The sequence below is a fragment of the Procambarus clarkii genome, chromosome 65, assembly GCF_040958095.1.
Source record: "Procambarus clarkii isolate CNS0578487 chromosome 65, FALCON_Pclarkii_2.0, whole genome shotgun sequence".
Taxonomy (NCBI): domain Eukaryota; kingdom Metazoa; phylum Arthropoda; class Malacostraca; order Decapoda; family Cambaridae; genus Procambarus; species Procambarus clarkii.
The window spans coordinates 17,942,116-17,960,778 of record NC_091214.1 but is presented as its reverse complement, the minus strand read 5'-3'; the positions used below and the strand labels follow the sequence as shown (position 1 = coordinate 17,960,778).

Genomic DNA, 18,663 nt, shown 5'->3' with positions numbered 1-18,663 from the left:
GAGTGTCTTACCACTACACCACGGAGACTGTGCAAGGTTGTTGCTGTAAGGTTAGGGGTAGCTACAGCAACAGGACGTTTGCACCCCGGGACTGGTGTTGCTGCTGTAGGGGTGTGGACAAATTTCCGGGATTGATATACGAAGAGAACTACTTAGGACTTGTACTGTACTAAATAAAAAATTTCTGTATGCAAAATTAATACAACTGAAGTCCCTAGCTAGGGTTGTAAATCTTGTCCTAATGACAGACTGTGGGCTGTAAGGGGAAGGTCGGCTGTAAGGGTGGGGTCCCTAAGGGTGAATGGAGAAGTTGATTGAAGATCTACAATCCACCTGCAGACAATTAAACACATCAGCTTGTATTGTTAGTACTCGGATAAGAATAAATCAACTCGGTTTAGTAACTGAACACTGGTTCTGTTTAAATCGAGGATCTAAATAATACACAGTCCAGCCTAGCTCTATAATTACAACATCCAATATTCACATACTAATAACACAACAATTTATATTATAGAGGTATGATATATGTAAATGTGCAATCAACTGACTTTAAATGTGGTCCGAGTACTGGTATCTAAGAATTTATATTCAATATGATAAACTTAATGATAAATTAAAGATAACTAAGTAAGCAATTGTTAACTTAATGTATATTATCAATTATATATACAGATATATTCAATTTATATGAAGTTCTGTCATTGACTGACTTTCATTGAATGAGTGTCCAGATAGTATTGAAAACATTCAGTGAATGAATGCCCTGAAAATATTGAAAAGATTCAGTTGCTGTAAGATTAATCAAAACTTGCTGAAATCTGGGGTGTTGCCCTGCACTGTAACGACAAAGATTTATTGGATATATTAAGGTTATACAAGCATGCAATTGGTCAATCAACACACTACAATAACACTCAAGATACTTATTAAATGTTATCCAGTCTGAATGCCGGTGCCGTCTGACTAGTCGCCAGATTTTATAACCTCTCTTGTAGAGTTTAGGCATTATATTTAATGTCACAGTTTTACTGTTTAATATTCTGGTAGCTTTGCTAGTTAATTATAACCTTAGTTGAGTTTGCAGTAGGATAAGATTATGATGATTGTGGTGGTGGAAGCGGCGTCACTTAGTGTGCCACTCTGCACTCTTATTTAGATAAAAGTACTAAAAGTTTTTCCTTACTTCCCCAGTTCTAGAGTAATCACTGGTGATGATAAGTTAGTGTGGTGTCCTTTACTGAAAAAGTTCGCAAAGCACCATCACATGTTTGCACTCTTTGTAAACAAAACAATCTGCCCCAGGGCACTGTTTAGGTTGCTTGATCTCCTAAGCTGGCTTCGCCCTCCTTCCTAGGGAGGGTAGCCTTCAGTCTATATTTATTATTTTTTACTGTCTAGACATATGATTGAGACAAGATGTGATCATAATATAATTAGATATAGGATTTAAAGATTATTTGTAATACTTGATAGTACTATTGATTCTTATTAAGGATTTAATTTAATCCTTACCGGAAATCGATTGATGTTCCAATAGTTTTTTAATAGAAATATTCTTTTAGAAGCTTCTAGATCCTTGAAAAATCATGCACAAAGTCACGGAGGTACCATAGACCTTATGGTGTATGTGATCATAGTGGCATTGTCATGTATCTTGGGATAATTTCAGGGCTTAGCGTCCCTGCGGCCCGGTCCTTGACCTGGCATCCTTTTTGTTACACACCACCAGGAAGCCGCCTGTAGAAGCTGTCTAACTCCCAGATACCTATTTACTGCTAAGCAAACAGGAGCATCAGGGTAAAAGAAACTTTGCCCATTTGTTTCCGCCTCCGCTGGGGATCGAACCCAGAACCTCAAGACTATGAATCGGAAGCGCAGTCCACACAGCTGTCAGGCCCCTGTAGGATCCAGATGTAGGATATAATGAATCTGAAGTGATTCTGATATGATTTTGATATGATATAGAAATAATACATTTCTTAGATAATAATGCAGGAGTGGGTAAAATTTCCCACATAGGGGTAGCTACAGCAATGGGACGTTTGCACCTTGGGACTGGTATTGTTGCTGTAGGGTTAGTGGTAGCTACAGCAACGGGACGATTGCATCCCGGGACTGGTGTTCGGTGACGCAAATGGCTAGCTTTATTTTTCCTGTCAATCCTTAACTACTGGATCTTATTACATTTGAATAAGTACTTGATATGTTTAAGTCTTATCTCTAGGGGTCCTGAAGCAACCTGTCCACCTAATAGAACGTCGCATCTTGACATATACATTACCCAGGGTCAAAAACTGTCATACCAGAAAATGGTAGCGGGTCGTGAAATTGACATACTGTCCCGTTTTTCTGTTGAGTCCTCTGGTAGGTTAGGATAAGTGAACTTTAGTATGACAGTTTCTTGACGTTGGGAAACGTAAAAGGATGGGCAGCGTGGTGTCAAGAAAAATATATCAAATAACACTCTCCTGCAGGAAAATGGGAGGCACCCCGGCCCCCAGGGAGTGGATGGGTGGCCTGAAGGGAGTGGCGTACAACCTGGGACCGGAGTTCCTGGACCAGTACCGTTCCTACCGTCTCAGACTCAACACGCACAACTCCCTGCAGGTTCACCGCTCTTACAACGTTATTGCCACCATCAGGGGAAACGTGGAGCCTGGTGAGTTGAGTCTGTCTCTAATTGCAAACTTTACTTCAGTTTACTGGAGTTGAGTCTCATTTAATAACTGCTGAGCTTAGTAGTAAGTTTGGGTGGTAGTGACAAGTAATGTTGTGGGAAAAACCTGCTGGGATTGATATGAGAGGAGAATTACCAGGGACTTGTACTGAACTAAATTAAAATTTACTGTCTGCAAATTAATTCAACTCAAATCTCTAGCTAGGGTCATAAATCCTAGCTCCTCTTTTCCTAATGACAGATTGTGGGCTGTAAGGGGCAGGTGGGGTTAATGAATTAGTTGATTGGTTGATTGAAGATCTACAGTCCACCTGCCAACAGGTATGTCACATCAGCTTGTATTTTATACAAGGATAAGATTTAATAAATTCAGTTATATGACTGAACACTGGCTCTGTTTAAATCAGAGATTTAAACATGTACATAGTCTAGCCAAGCACCATAACAATTAACAGCCAATATATTCTTATACTATAAACAACAATTTAAATTGTAAAAGTATAATAAATAACTTTAAATGTAGTCTAAGTACTGTTACTAAGTACTAGAAATTATATTCAATTAAATGAACTTATATAACTTAAAAAATAACTAAGCAAGCAATTATTAACTTAATTTATATATTCAAGTATATATACACATATATTCATATTCAATTTATATGAGGAGGTAGTCAGCCTGCTTGAATCTTTTCTTACACAATGGACTCTCATGAGATTTAGTGCTTAGATAAAGATTCACTGCTGCACTACAATATTAATAAACTTACTGAGATATGAGGCGTTGCCTCGCTTTATAATCGACAGACTTATTATCAAAGTCATACAAGAAATACAATTGGCCAATTAATACTCAATAACATAAATATACTTCTCTGACTGCCGGAATGCCTGTCTGACAGTGTGGCGGACTTGATAACTCTCTTGTCGCGAGTTTAGGCACAATATTTTATATAACAGCTTTGCTGTAGATTGTTGTTGTAGCGTTGCTACGTGATTTTACTTTAAACTGTGTTGCAGAAGGATGATAGTTGATGGTGAAGGTGGAGAAAAGTCACTGTGTGCTCCACTCTACACTTATAATAAATAATATCAAAATAGATATAAATGTTCTAGGGATTTTCCTTATAGATATATTGTCCAGGTACTCCCCCAGTTCTAGAGTGTGTTCACTGGTGATAAAGATAATTAGTTAAGATGTCCTAAGCTAAATAATGTTCGCTAAGGAACCCACACACTTGATCACTGTGTCAACAAACGCGCTCAGCCCGCAGGGTGTCGTGGGCGCTTCTTGTTCCCGAGATGCTCCTCCCTCTCCCTTGAGAGGTAGCTTTCAATGAATATTGATTGATTATTTTTACTGTCTAGACTTATGATTGAGATAAGATGTGATTATAATATAATTAGAAATAGGATTTAAAGATTATAAGTAGTACTTGATAGTACCACTGATTCTTATTAAGGATTCGATTTATCGTCCCTACCGGAAGCGATTAATGTTCCAATAGTTTTTTAATTAACAAATCCTTCTAGAAGCTTCTGGATCCTTGAGAGATCATGCACAAAGTCACGTAGGCATCTATAGGGCCCTATGGCATATGTGATCATAGTGACATTGTCATCTAGGATCAAGATGTATAATGAATCTATAATGATTCGGATTTGATTTTGATATGATTTTCATTTGATTTAGATATGATATAGAAATAATATAGAAATTATATATTTCTTAGATGATAATATTGATAGGTGGGTAAAATTTCCCACAAATGTAATGTTGACAGACCGCTATGTGCTGATGGGGAACCACCGTGATGCCTGGGGGTACGGGGCCGCTGACCCCTCCAGCGGCACCGCCCAAATGCTGGAGATAGCCAGAGTCCTCGGCCAGCTCATCACAGAAGGTTAGTAAGTAGCCATCTTGCATGCTGATGTATTTTAACTCGTAACAAATTTAGTAACGATACTTTATATATTAGTTGTGTAACGTACGATTATGTTACGTTGTTGAGTAGATTAGATACAGTGTTTAGTGTTTTTTTTATTTGTTTAGTAGTCTTGGATACAGCAGTGTCGTGGACATTGAGACGGAGCTTGGAGCAGAGCAGAGAGCTGAGTGAGGCCAGAGTTGCGCAGCTCTGTGGGAGAGTGATGTAGCTCGATGCGGTCCTAGTCTGCTGTCTGTTCTGTGTCGAAGCTGTAGCATCTTGGGGTCGATTAGAACTGCATACACTGTGCTACATTCATGACTGTGGAAATTGTACTGTCGGCTATTCGCAATTCGCTTGCTTATATTCGGTGACGACACCTCAGCTTCCTCCAACCAGGATGGAAAGAATGTTACCTGTAAATAGGGATAGGCTTATAGCTTGTGTAGTTAGTGCTAATTAGTTATGCCATTAAGATAATGAGAGACTGTAGTGAGTATATTGTTTACTCGCTACAGTTGCTAATTTTATTGCAGCTTTTGCTCTTTTGAATCTTTTTTATATAATTGCATTTTTGTTTGGCATAATTTGACTAATTCAAGTAGGTGTTTAGACTTCAGTGCCACAAAAACTTTTGTCCTCTACAAAGAGCGTCACATTTCGCTTGTTTGCGTTTCACAAGGCCAAAGATTGTCATACAAGAAAATGGAAGTGGTTCGCGAAAGTGACATAATGTTCCGTTTTCTGTTATGGTTCTGTAACGGGGGTGGGGTATCGACTCTCTAACCTTCACCCTTACCCCTGCCCATATTCTATTTTCTTGTACTTTATACCAAGGGAACCCCGAGTTACTCTAGCCAAATCCCACACCACGTGGTCTTAGCCGTTCGGTCGGCTAAGCTTCTACAGCCCCCGGGACATGGTACTAGACTCCTAGCAAACTCAAGGATCTCCTTCTGCTGCCACCACCAGACCATTAACCAGATGCGTCAATTAATCAGGGTCTGGATCGATTAATCGATCATTAAAACCTAGGGGCTTGATCCCCAAATTTCTTGGAAAAGGGGGGCCAGTATCTACATTAAGTGTGGGAATTATAGCGAAAGGGATAAATGAACTCTTAAACTTTGCTAGGCTTGCGGCCCAACTAAAACTTCAGACTCGTGGAGACCACGTGACAAGGACATGGACACATTCAAAAATGGATAATAAAATACAAATAACAAGCTAATTATTTATTAATGCAACTTCTGAACAGCTAAATAAAATATCACTCCCTAGTCCTTAACACTCCCTATCAAGAAATGAAAATGAATTAATTTACCTATACAAAACCGTAACAACTATACCTCTTAATGTGACCAGCTAGATGTAGTACTGATCTTGTGGAGATGGTTGCCCTCCTCAGTCGCTGGCCTAGTCCACACTGATTCTACCTCGCTCTGCTCACCACTGAAACCAGAGGGGTATTCCTACACCAGGTTACTAGTTTACTAGCAGGGTTTAAGTTGATCAACTAATCTCTATTGTACTGAACAACCCAGATGGTTGAACTCTTTTAAACTGAAGATAATTGCACATGCATCTTAGGGAAAGGCTATTTCCAATTACAAAATGGCTATTTGAACTTTGAGAATTACTAAATATGGAAGCTTTGGTGGCCCTTGACCCAGGGTCGCCAAGATTGATCCGCGTCAGAGGCTAGTCCTCTGCTAGTGACGTCATAGACAGTGACTTACTCAGTATTCCGACAATTGAGAATGCTCTTGATACATGAACAGGAACACTATTGAATACAATTTGAATGAAGACTTGAATTTCTCTAAATTACTGAATTCTGTCAAATTCATTATATGTTGCTTTAAAACAAGGTGCCTGCCATTTTGTAATCTTAATCGCTAATCCCAGGAGAGATGACCTTTTTCTACTAGAGTCAGGTCAAGTACCGTCTGACTCCAAAATTTCAAACCCCCCCATGTCTATGAGAAACTATACTGAATAATTCCCTACAACAAACCTAGTTTGTTACAGTTCCTCTGGTAGGTTAGGAGAGGACATTTTAATTTGACCGTTGTCTTGACAGTGGGAAACCTTAGGAGGACAGGCTGCACCCCAATACAGCGGTCCATTCTTACTAACAGAAAAATAGACATCAATAATTTTGCGAACAACTTTCATTTTTGACCTTGGGAAATTATGCGTCAAAATGCGATATACTATTCAGGAGAACGAATTGGATATTCAGTATATACAGACATATTTCTTTTTTCATGGTATGTGTACTTAATGAGTTTACTGCAGTTCTAAACTATGCTCAAGATTAAAGTATTCGTGCTGATTAGTCAGTGTGTAATAGGCTTAAGGCCTAATGCTCACGTTATAGGCACAAAGCCTAACATGTAACCAGTCATATTTTTTAAATATTGAAGTGCAAGAACCACGTTCGTGATGTATGTTATGATGCATTACATAGAATCATGTTCTAATGACTGTATTCAATAAAGAGAACCAAATGAAGCTAAAAGCAAGCCCCAATACCCAAGACCCAGTAAATGTATTATTAAATAATTTGTTTAAATAATGCACTTACACGTGTAGATTAAAGGTTTTGCTTTCACCTTTATTCAAAAATATTGTAAGTAAGTTACTATATTTCATTGTAGTAAGTTTCTCCATAAAACAAAATGTAAATATTGTAAACTGTTCCAAATTTGTCGGCCATTTTCGTGAAGGTTGGCGACCACGACGAACTCTGGTGTTCTGCAGCTGGGGCGCCGAAGAGTATGGCCTCACAGGCTCCACTGAGTGGGTCGAGGTACGTCACTGTAGTGGGTTTAGGCGGGGATTTCTAATGGATAATTTCCTTTATCATGATAGAATACATCCTAAACCTCCATAAATTTCAAGAATCAAGACTAGAATTAGTAAAAAAAAAAAAAGCGCTGTTATTTGAAATGCAGTAAAACAACTCATAAAATTACTTATTTAATACACAATATATACCCAACTATGACAAATGTAAAAGCAAGTGATCAGTGTCTGGATGGGTGATCAGAGATGTAGTCTCACCCTAGTCTAAGGAAACAGTCAATTAAAGCTTTGTTCCCAACATGTATACGCTGTTATATAATTAATTTTATTGGGGATAGGCAGCCACTGTACGTTACTTTAGGCAGCAGCCCACAGCGCTACCTACTGAGCCATCAGCACCCACAATAAGAAATAATTCCAGAGACACCTATCTGCTGTCCAACCGGAACTTTAGGCCTTCCCTGGAGGTGCCACTTTGGCATGTGTGTTGGGGAAATTCCACGTCTGTCATATAAAATAGGCCCAGAGAAAGCCAAAAGTTCCAACTGAACAGTAGATGCGCCTCTGCTCTGGTGTCTTTTGTTCGACTTCCACCCTCAGCTTATATGTTGACACTGGCTTTCTATCTCTTCAGGACCGCAGTGATCGCTACTATCTTCGTTATCTTGCGTGGTTCTTGCTACATCCTTCCTTTCGCCTCTGTCGTGCTTTGACTTCTACCCCCCCTGTTGTTCCTGTTGCTCTTCACCACCTTCCTCTGTTTATCTCGCTTACAGGATTCTCTTTCGGTTCGTATTTCTAATGTTTCTCCTCATATTGTTCATTCCTTGCCCCTGTGGAGAGTCCACTTCCAAAATTTTGTACATCCTTGACCCATATCACTAAAGTTTTACCGCTCCTACGGTTCTGAAACGCCTTTTCCTTGAGCACTTTTCTTCACTCCCGCTCCGTTTCCATCTTCACCGATGGGTCTAAGTCTGCAGACGGTGTTGGCTACTCTGTTGTTTTTCCTGACCACACTTATATGTGTCGCCTACCTTCGGAGACTAATATCTTCACAGCTGAACTTTATGCTATTATCTATGCTCTTCGTCTCCTGCTTTCTTGTTGTCAATCTTCTTTTGTGGGCGTCGTTTTCTCTCGTAGTGCCGTCGAGATTCAACATTGGCTGTTTCTTATTTCCAATAAATTTAAGTCAGTCGAGTTTTCCTGGGTTCCCAGCCATATTGGCGTTTCTTTAAATGAGCGTGCGGACGCTGCCGCTAGGGAAGCTGTCCATTCTTGTCCCATCTCTCGTAAAGGTATTCCTTATTCCAACTTTTACCCGGTTATTCATTCCTCAATCCTTACCTGTTGGCAGGATTGTTGGTCTTCTGTTACTGGTAATAAATTGCGAGCTCTTAAGGGTAGTGTGTCCTCGTGGCCTTCCTCCTACTACCATAACTGGCGATGGGAAACGGCTCTTGCGAGGTTGCATATTGGCCATACATGTTTAACTCACGGTCACTAAATGGAGCACCGCCCTGCTCCTTAGTGTCCAAAAAATTGTATTGTTCTTCTTACAGTTGTGCATATCCTTGTTGAATGTCCTGACTTCCAGGATGAGCGTGTCTTGCTTTCCGACCGTCCCTCGCAGTCACTTGTCCCTCGATAGAATTCTTGGTGAATCGGATAATTTTGATATCGTTCACCTTGTGCATTTCTGTTCTCGTATTGGCATCCTTGGTGATATTTAGCGCCCTCTGATTATTCTGCACATTTGATGGTGCTACATAGCCTTCCCGGTTTGGTGCCTTCTTTTTGATAATTACTTTAGCAGTAGATACGTGACTGGAATCCTTCCTTGTTGTTGGTGCTAGTGTCTCAGTAGGAAAAGCTGCTGGCTTGTGTGGTCTGCGGTTCGAGGCCCTCACGGTTCAAGTGAATGAAATGTTATCATCCACGATATGGTGGTTGGCAATTTATATACATATACAGTATATACAAAATACAACAGTTGGGATTATTTACCGGCATTTTGTCCCTAATACCTGAAAAAATAGTTTAGTTTAACTTAAGGGACTAGAGATTATGGAATGATTCACTGTTCATTCTACGTGTGATTGTTGCTAATTATAAAATAGATCATTACACTTTACTTTCAAATGTAGGCACTTTATGCAAATCTCACACGACTTCGTAGCATGTCCTCAGTCATGTTTCATTAGGTCCTAAAGGAACTTAACATGTCATACAGCACCTTACTCTCCATTCAAGTCCTCAGTCATGTTTTGATGTCCTGAACTTTGCTATTCACATGTAATCCCACACCTTGCTACCAAGCTTTCAGCTGTGTTCCTTTGATTACGAAGCCTTGGAAGTGTCTCGCTCTTTGGTGTATATACGCTGAGTTTATTTTAGTCCTGCATTATGTTAGTGCCTAGAGTATACCCGCTGGTTGGTCAATAAGGTATTGTGGTAGCCTTGATTTACATCCCAGTTTTGATTGACCTTAAGTCCGACACCAAAGAAAAACATGAAATACAGTACCATGTCATGTCAATAGTCCTATGGCACGAGACTTCATATGCCAGTCTCGCAGGAGCCTAGGATCTTTGGGATCCTTCAATGTTCCCTCAGTTATCTACGATGTCCTGTTCTAGACTACAGGGTCTTTCTGGTGTCAATCAATAAAAGTGCTTTTTGCAGGATCTCACATGAATTAACCACAATAGCATGTAATGTCTTAAAGCATGCTTATCAACCCATCCACAGACGGGAGTAGCTTTCAAGGCTCAAAAGCATCCCAAAGCACCCTGCCATTTAGGAAGATATCAACCATGGCCTAAAAATTTCCCATTACACCCTTCAGCCTTCCTAGTCTAAGGCTAATGCATCCCTCCACACGTTCTAAAGCAACTCCTCACGTTCTTTCCTCAATAAAATGTTATAGCCTACGATCTTGCCAGTGCATCTTGTCATGTTTTGGCGTGTTTCACAGGAACACGTGAACAAGCTACAGGAGCGGGCGGTGATGTACCTCAACATGGACATTTGCGTCCAGGGACCCATCATCAATGTGGCCAGTAGCCCTCTTTTCTGGGACTCCATCACCATGATTACCAAGATGGTATGTCTTTCACTCTCTCCATCTAAGAAACCAGTCACTTGTGTTTATTTTATGCCTAACACTTTCAACTACCAATTATTTCTGACCACAATTTCACACTTCAACTTAGCAAAGTGGCAAACTATAATTTATTCCAGTTTCACCCTTCAGCTTGACAGAGACAATGCTTGTGTGACTCAGTCTTGACACTTCATGTATCAATGTACTACTGATTCCAGTTTAGCACTTGCAAGTGGCACTGGTTAGAGATATTCTGATCTCAGTATAGCCTCCTCCTCCACCTGCAGGTGCCCGGTGTTCGTGGTGGTGCTACGGTATACGAGGAGTGGGAAGCCTATCATGCAGTACGGAATAGAACCTCACCTAAGTAAGTTGGGTGAAAGTGAGAGGATACAACACTAGAAGTAAAGGATATATATGTATCCATCAGTTATGTTACATTATGTACATATATGGTTAAGTAATGCAATATTTTTATGTACAAGGCCACTAATCACGGCATTTTGAGCAAATTTACAAATATATTTTGATTTTAATTAAATGTACTTTGGAAATATCAGTTTTTGAAATTCAGATATTAGGTTATCCCATAACGGTACAGTTTGTTACACATCTTATGATTAAAAATAAATCGTAAGTGTGACTAACTAAAAAGTACATCAAAACTGATCCCAACGTTACTCATTTTTTTAATATTTTCAGCCGCAAACACTAAAATTCTTGTAATTAATAACATTTATTATAACGAGGTTTATCTTCTGTGAGAACCGTGAATTGATATAAGCTGCATATTGACCTCGGCTGAACTTCTGTGCGTTAAATATATTGAAAGATACATCTCGGTGGAAAAGTAAATATAATAATCTAAATAAATAAAATTGGAAATGTTCGTTTGTTCAAAATAACTAATCTCCGAAAGTTCTTCCCGATTGCTTTGAAATTTTGACACAACGTTGCATTCGAATAGGCACGTCTTTTCATATACCTACTATATAGATACCACCCCTGTGACAGGTAAATACATGCATTTTTGAAAAACGGTGCCATCTGTTGCACATAATAGCAACATGCACGCTATACTAAATATGTCAAGAGTTCCATTTCAGTGTTTCCGATTGCATAGATAAATTTTTTTTCATAGATTTCGATATATTATATTTTTTATTGAATTATTTAGTGTGACATTGTGTTGGAATTGAGCTGTGTTGTTTACCATACCATTCATTTTGTAAGTATAGATCCCACACCTGTGACAGGTAAAACTATGCTCCTCTTGAAAAACAGCGCCATCTGTTGCGTGTAAGAGCAACACACATGCTATACTAAATGTTATAATTCCATTTCAGTGTTTCTGATTGCGTTAATAAATTGAATTTTCATAGATTTTGATTTATTTTAATTTTGATTTAATTATTTTGTGTGAATTGCGTTGGAATTGAGCTGTGTTGTTTACCATATTGTTCATTTCGTGAGTATAGTTTATTTCTTTATTTCATATTTTTAATTTTTAACTGTTTTTCTTGTATATCACTGATGAGAACATCAGATCACTTGATGTTCCCAATTTTCTGATGGGAACATCAGACCATTTGGGAAGGCATCAAACGAGGGAGTGGGGAATGGTGGGGAGGACGAGGGGACAGGGGAGTGGGGCATAGTGGGAAGGAAGAGGGGATGGTGGAGTGGGGAGAACGAGGGGACGGTGAAGTGGGGAATGGTTGTGAGGCCGAAAAGTCGAGTGAGAGGGGAACGGTGGGGGGACAGGAAAGGTTGCTGTGGCTCGGCAATGCACATGCGTTGCTGAGCCACAGCAACGCGTGGCTGGGTACTGCTAGTAATAATATAAAAAGTGAATATAATGTAGGGCACAAACACAATTACTATAGTGTTTTAAGCACCGTAATATAATTCGAAGATGAAAAGGCGATATTAATATACGATTAACATAAATGATGGATGAGTGACATTATAGTCCACAATATGATTAAGATGGACAGGGCTGGCTATTAATTGAAGTGTATTTTCCTCACAGGATGGAAACTTTGGGGTCTGGAACCGACCACGCCGCGTTTGCTTTCTACTGCGGCATCCCATGTTTGGATTTGGGGTTTGAGATAGACGAGGTAACATTGGTAACCATGATTGTGAAACAATAATAATTAATAATAATTATTATTGTTTCACAGTTCCGGTAGATTGATGATTTGTGCGATAAGTTACAATTCCACACGCCTTGTGCTGTAGTTCCATATGTACTCTACCACTGCTACATCTTCCTTTCCCCAGAATAAGTACAATATAACCACCTACCCCTCATACCACACTGGCTACGAGACCTTCTACATGATGGATAAACACATGGACCCGGGCTTCAGGATCCACCAGGGCTGCAGCCGGGTCGCTGCCCTCACACTCAGGTACTTCGCGGACTCCGTACTTCTGCCGTACAGCCTGGAGCACCTACCTAAGGCCATGAAGGATGCTCTCGATGCCCTCAGGAAAGGCGGCAAGCGAGACAAACTCATCAGTATATATGACAAGTATTGTGAGTCTGGGGTAGTTTGCCATTTGAGAGAGAGAGATTAATCTGTATTGTACCCCCTATTTATTATGATGAATTCTTCTCAAATATTTTGTGCTGTTTAACGCAAGTCAGAAACTTAAATGTTGCGGGTTGTTCTTCAGGCCAGAACACTTACAAATTCCTTAAGCTTGATGCCATTTGATATTAAGAGCTTACCTACGATCCCCATAGCATTCGCTGTGTAGAAAACGATATTTGAAAAACAAAAATAATGCCGTAGAACCCATCTATAAGAGTGACAGCCTGATTGAAAGTGATAATTCAATTTAAAATAATCTAGGCTACAGAGGTGGCCGCTGAAGTTTCACACACAGTCCTCCCCGGGAAAAAATTATTTTTTTAGATCATTGCCCACTAATTTGTGAGAGAGAGTATGAACGCGGAAGTGCGTTCCCTGGTGGAATGTGGACTGTGCTTGGGCTGTCCGCTGTAAGCGTGCAACCTGGAAGAGACACCGCCGCCGACAGACGGGCGATTCTTTTCTTTTGTTTCGGAAGGCGAATGCGGTGGCCCGTAGGACCATCCGTACAGCTAAACGTGAGTGTTGGAAGTCTTATGTTTCCACCATTACGTCCGAAACTCTGGAAGATCTGGACGCTTCCAGACCGCAGATCTGGAAGCGTATCCGCAAGATAGCGGGTAAGTGCGTTCCCGATGTCTCACCAGTCCTTTACCTCTGTGGTACTCTTGTGGCGGACCCCTTGCAGGTCGCGACCGAACTGGGTTCCCACTTTTCATCTGTTAGCTCTGGTTCTCATCTTCCTCAATCTTTCCTTCTTCGTAAGCTGTTCTTGAATCTCGTTCTTTAGATTTTTGCACCCATCTCAGTCTTCCCCTATAACGATCCCTTTCTCTCTCTCTCTCTCTGAACTTCAGTCTGCCCTGGCCCTCTGTGGTTCTACGACAGCGGGCTCTGATGGCATTCATTATGAGATGCTTCGCCATCTCCCTCCATGCACGTCTCAGTATTTACTGAGTCTGTATAATCGGATATGGGAGTCGTCGTCAGTCCCTGAGGACTGGCTCGATGCCGTTGTCCTCCCTGTTCGCAAACCAGGGTCTCTGGGAACATCCCCTAAGGAGTTTCGCCCTATTGCCCTCACAAGTTGTGTCTGCACAACTCTCTGAACGTATGGTTAACGTTCGTCTGATGTGGTTCCTGGAACACCATCACCTCCTCTCCCCTTCTCAATTTGGTTTTCGCAAGTGCCGCAGCACGACAGATGTCCTGGTGAACTTGGAGGTCTATATTCGTACTTCTTTTGCTGCGAAGACCTCCGTTGTTGCCGTCCTTTTTGACCTGGAAAAGGCTTAAGACACCACATGCTGATATCATATTCTGTCCCAACTTCATTCTTTTGGCCTTCATGGTTATCTCCCTCTCTTCCTCCAAAGCTTCCTCTCTCGTCGTTCCTTTCGAGTGAGGCTTGGTACCACTATCTCTGCCCATTTTAGGCAATATGAGGGTGTACCTCAAGGTAGTGTTCTGAGCACTACTCTTTTTATAGTTGCCCTCAATGGTCTTCTTTCCTCCGGCGGGTTGGCCACAAGAGACTTTTCTTTGTGTGAAAACCCTCCAGAGGCCAGGGAATATCGCCCATACTACTGTATTGGAGATGTAATAGTGATGGATTTGTTTGTCACTGCCGGAGGCGGATAATTTATTATGAATCCCATACTCATCCTGAGAGCAGTAGGGCAAAAAGAATTACAACCGGAACAAAAGGTCTTCAACAGACCTCAACGGAGATTATTACATTAATAATTACATCTATCCTGCACACCTTATAATGTCAGCTAGTAACATAGACGGTTCCATTTCAATAGCTATGTATTTACAATTAATCATTGGATGGTAAGGTAGGCCTTTTCGCTAATACATAACTGTTTTAGCTATGGTGGTTTTACAGCGTCATAGTATAGGTGCTGTATATTATTTAGTCTTCATACTACACTATTTGTTCCGTTATATCGTATGTCATTTTACCAGTCTCCGTGGTGTAGTGGTAAGACACTCGCCTGGCGTTCCGCGAGCGCTATGTCATGGGTTCGTATCCTGGCCGGGGAGGATTTACTGGGCGCAATTCCTTAACTGTAGCCTCTGTTTAACGCAACAGTAAAATGTGTACTTGGATGAAAAAACGATTCTTCGCGGCAGGGGATCGTATTCCAGGGACCTGCCCGAAACGCTACGCGTACTAGTGGCTGTACAAGAATGTAACAACTCTTGTATATATCTCAAAAAAAAAAAAAAAAAAAAAAAAAAAAAAATCTACTGGAAGTAAAACATGGATACAGTGCAAGGATTTCAGGTATCTTTATCCTTGGTAATAAGTTTTTTTTTTACAATTTCATGTAGCTTCATTTTAGATGTATCTCTAAATGGTTCAGTTTTATCGCAGTATTATGGAGAGTTCACAGTGAAAATGCAGGTTTACACTGCAGATACAGTATTAAATTAAAACATTTTTACAGATCTTCTTGAGGAATCACTGATGAACTTTACGTACGAGTCTACGATCTTCTCCAGGGTCCTGAAGGAGAAGAGGAGTGAGGACTTAGAGTGAGTGAGGGGACTAGGATGGGTTGGAATGAGAGGGGGAGGATTGGTGAGATGAACAGCATGTCGGTGACTCATAAACACATATCCTATCTTTTACATTAATATGATCTCGTTTATCTGTAAAACATGACTAATGACTCATAATTTTAAACACGTGATAAATACTCTCAATCACCTGAATGAAGCAAAATTTGTATATCAAACTTGAGTTTAACATGCTACAAACTTTAAATATTAAAATATATTTTTCTCGTACAGTCCACTCACCACTCGAGCCATCAACGACCAGATGATGAAGCTGGAACAGGTGTTTATTCTTCCAGCAGGTCTGCCTGGACGACCACAAATCAGGTACGTGCCTGACTATGATAATAATATGTTGGTATTAACATACTAGCCTGATGGTGCTAAGCCACGATGCATACCTTATCATTCCAGTAGGCTTCGTGGAGCTTTATTTAATGTTATAGGACACTATCCTTATCTGTTTTGTTATTCTTAACAAACATCTGAGATCACATTATTAGCGCTACCATAGCCATTTCCTACATTATAATGGGGTGGTAGATACTTATGTTACAAAATTAGCATTAGGTGCTTTTTGTACTGTCTGATGTATATATATATATATATATATATTAGTATATTTTGGTAGCAGTCTTTCCTGTAGACATATATTATTAAATATGACCGAAAAAGTAAGATTAATAATTCTAACACGAATTTTCTCAATCTTTCGTACATTTCTTTTCACTGTTGGTGGTAATTCAAAAATCAATTCTCCAAAATTCATTTTTATTTCTAGTCTGACGTGACACTTGAGCGCGTTTCGTAAAACTTATTACATTTTCAAAGACTTTAGTTTACACACACACACACACACACACACACACACACACACACACACACACACACTGATTGACGGTTGAGAGGCGGGGTTGAGTGTTGATTGACGGTTGAGAGGCGGGACCAAAGAGCCAGAGCTCAACCCCCGCAAACACAACTAGGTGAGTACAACTAGGTGAGTACACACACACACACATATATATATATATATATATATATATATATATATATATATATATATATATATATATATATATATATATATATATATATATTATATATATACATATATATATATATATATATATATTATATATATATACATATATATATATATATATATATATATATATATATATATATATATATATTATATATATATATATATATTATATATATATATATATATATATATATATATATATATATATATATATATATATATATATATTATATATATATATATATATATATATATATATATATATATATATATATATATATATATATATATATATAATATACTAAATAGGGGTGGTAGGAGAGGAAAAGATTAAAGTATTCAGTGAGAATCCACAAGATCTTCTCTGAACACTATTTATTTTCTTCTTCGAGGATGTGGGTCCCTTTAATTAAACCAGTGGTGGTACCCCTAAATATATTATTAAAAAAAATGTGTATGTATATATATATATATATATGTGTGTGTGTGTAATGTGTCAAATCTCTTTCAGACACGCGGTGTTCGCCGAGAGTCAGTTCGACAAATACGCCGCGTCCGGCTTCCCAGGAATTACCGACCTGCTGTACAACATGGAGAAGTTGACTGACACAGAGCGTCAAGAGAGAGAAGAACAGATCAAGAGGCACCTCTCCGACCTGACCATCATGATGCAGAGAGCCGCCAGCTTCTTGAAGGATTTCCATGTCATCTAAGAACATTATTTTCCTGTTCTCTTTTTTTTCTTTTTTTATAATTGTTTTAAGTCGGCAATGTGCCTTAAACTTGGGTCACAGGAAGTTGGTAGTCACTTGATGTATTTTTCCATAAAAAAGAAGGCTGAAGAGAGTAGATGTATTCCGGTGTCCTGTTATTTGTCATTTTATGAGACGTTTGCTTTTCATGGACAAAATAGAGCCCTTGAACATTTCGTTGGCAAAAGGAGCGTTATTAGCAATAATTTTCTTGTCATTTCTGGTATTGTTCTTCCATTTTATTAGTTTTAAATTTGTTCTTGGTCGAGATGCTGGCTGACACAACGGTACCTTGGTTTGTTCTTCGGATGTTCTCCTTGTATCTAAGACAGATTTCCTGTCAATATACAACTTGCCTCTTAAATTGAAGTACTAACATCTAGATAGTCTTTTCATTTCTCTCTAATGAATTCTTTTCATAGCACCTCGAGAACCTTTTACTTAGTATGAAAGACCGTTGTTTAATCTATAATTTTCTTATTGTATCTCTGCTTCTTTCTCGAGATTGTCATTTTTCTTCTAGCACGCCTCCTGGGTGGACAACTTTGACAAATATTCCCTAGAAGCCTAGCTGAGGGTGACAAATATTCCCTAGAAGCCTAGCTGAGGGTTTCTCAATGATTTAGTCATTTGATTTTTTTATTAAAAATTTAAATTATAATCATATGTAATTGAATTATATTCATATAGATATATGTACTTACAACTTGCAATTTCTTTTAAACATTAATATCCTCTCGTGTATAATTGTTAATTTTTATTTCCCATATACACCTAAACAACGGTTGATATCATAAGATGCTTTTCACTATAGCAATTTTGGAAAATTGGGTTTACTTAAAAATCTCAATAATTGCCAAAATTTGACGTGTATACAAATCATAAAATCATGAGGACAAATGGGGATGAAGATCTTAGACAAGCCGCCGGCTTCCTGTGCTCTTCGAGGCCACTAGAGAGAGTCGCCCTCGGGTAAATTTAGGTAAATCAATCTGGATACTATTATGTGGAATAGTAAAACTTGTTATTGCCCATACAAATTCATTAATTATAAAATATGAATCTGGTTGCATCATTGCAACGAACATATTTAATTAAGGCTTATCAACCTCTGAAAGGTTATTAAAGGCTGCTATCATTAGGTAATTCATATTAGTAGTAAATTACA

The 18,663-nt window shown here is 39.1% G+C and overlaps 1 protein-coding gene across 5 annotated transcripts in view; it reads left to right on the top strand.

The window, feature by feature from the left end:
* LOC123771157 (N-acetylated-alpha-linked acidic dipeptidase 2) overlaps positions 1-18,242 on the top strand; it is a 29,790-nt gene extending 11,548 nt beyond the window's left edge. For all 5 annotated transcript variants that reach the window (XM_069309486.1, XM_069309483.1, XM_069309485.1 and 2 more), the window contains 10 exons: positions 2,478-2,662; positions 4,464-4,583; positions 7,340-7,422; positions 10,399-10,527; positions 10,815-10,894; positions 12,560-12,650; positions 12,814-13,072; positions 15,587-15,674; positions 15,933-16,025; positions 17,255-18,242. In XM_069309486.1, the coding sequence (XP_069165587.1) occupies positions 2,478-2,662; positions 4,464-4,583; positions 7,340-7,422; positions 10,399-10,527; positions 10,815-10,894; positions 12,560-12,650; positions 12,814-13,072; positions 15,587-15,674; positions 15,933-16,025; positions 17,255-17,456 (1,330 nt within the window). In that variant the 3' untranslated portion in view covers positions 17,457-18,242. The remainder of the gene's footprint in view (positions 1-2,477; positions 2,663-4,463; positions 4,584-7,339; positions 7,423-10,398; positions 10,528-10,814; positions 10,895-12,559; positions 12,651-12,813; positions 13,073-15,586; positions 15,675-15,932; positions 16,026-17,254) is intronic.
* The last annotated feature ends 421 nt before the right edge of the window (positions 18,243-18,663 follow it).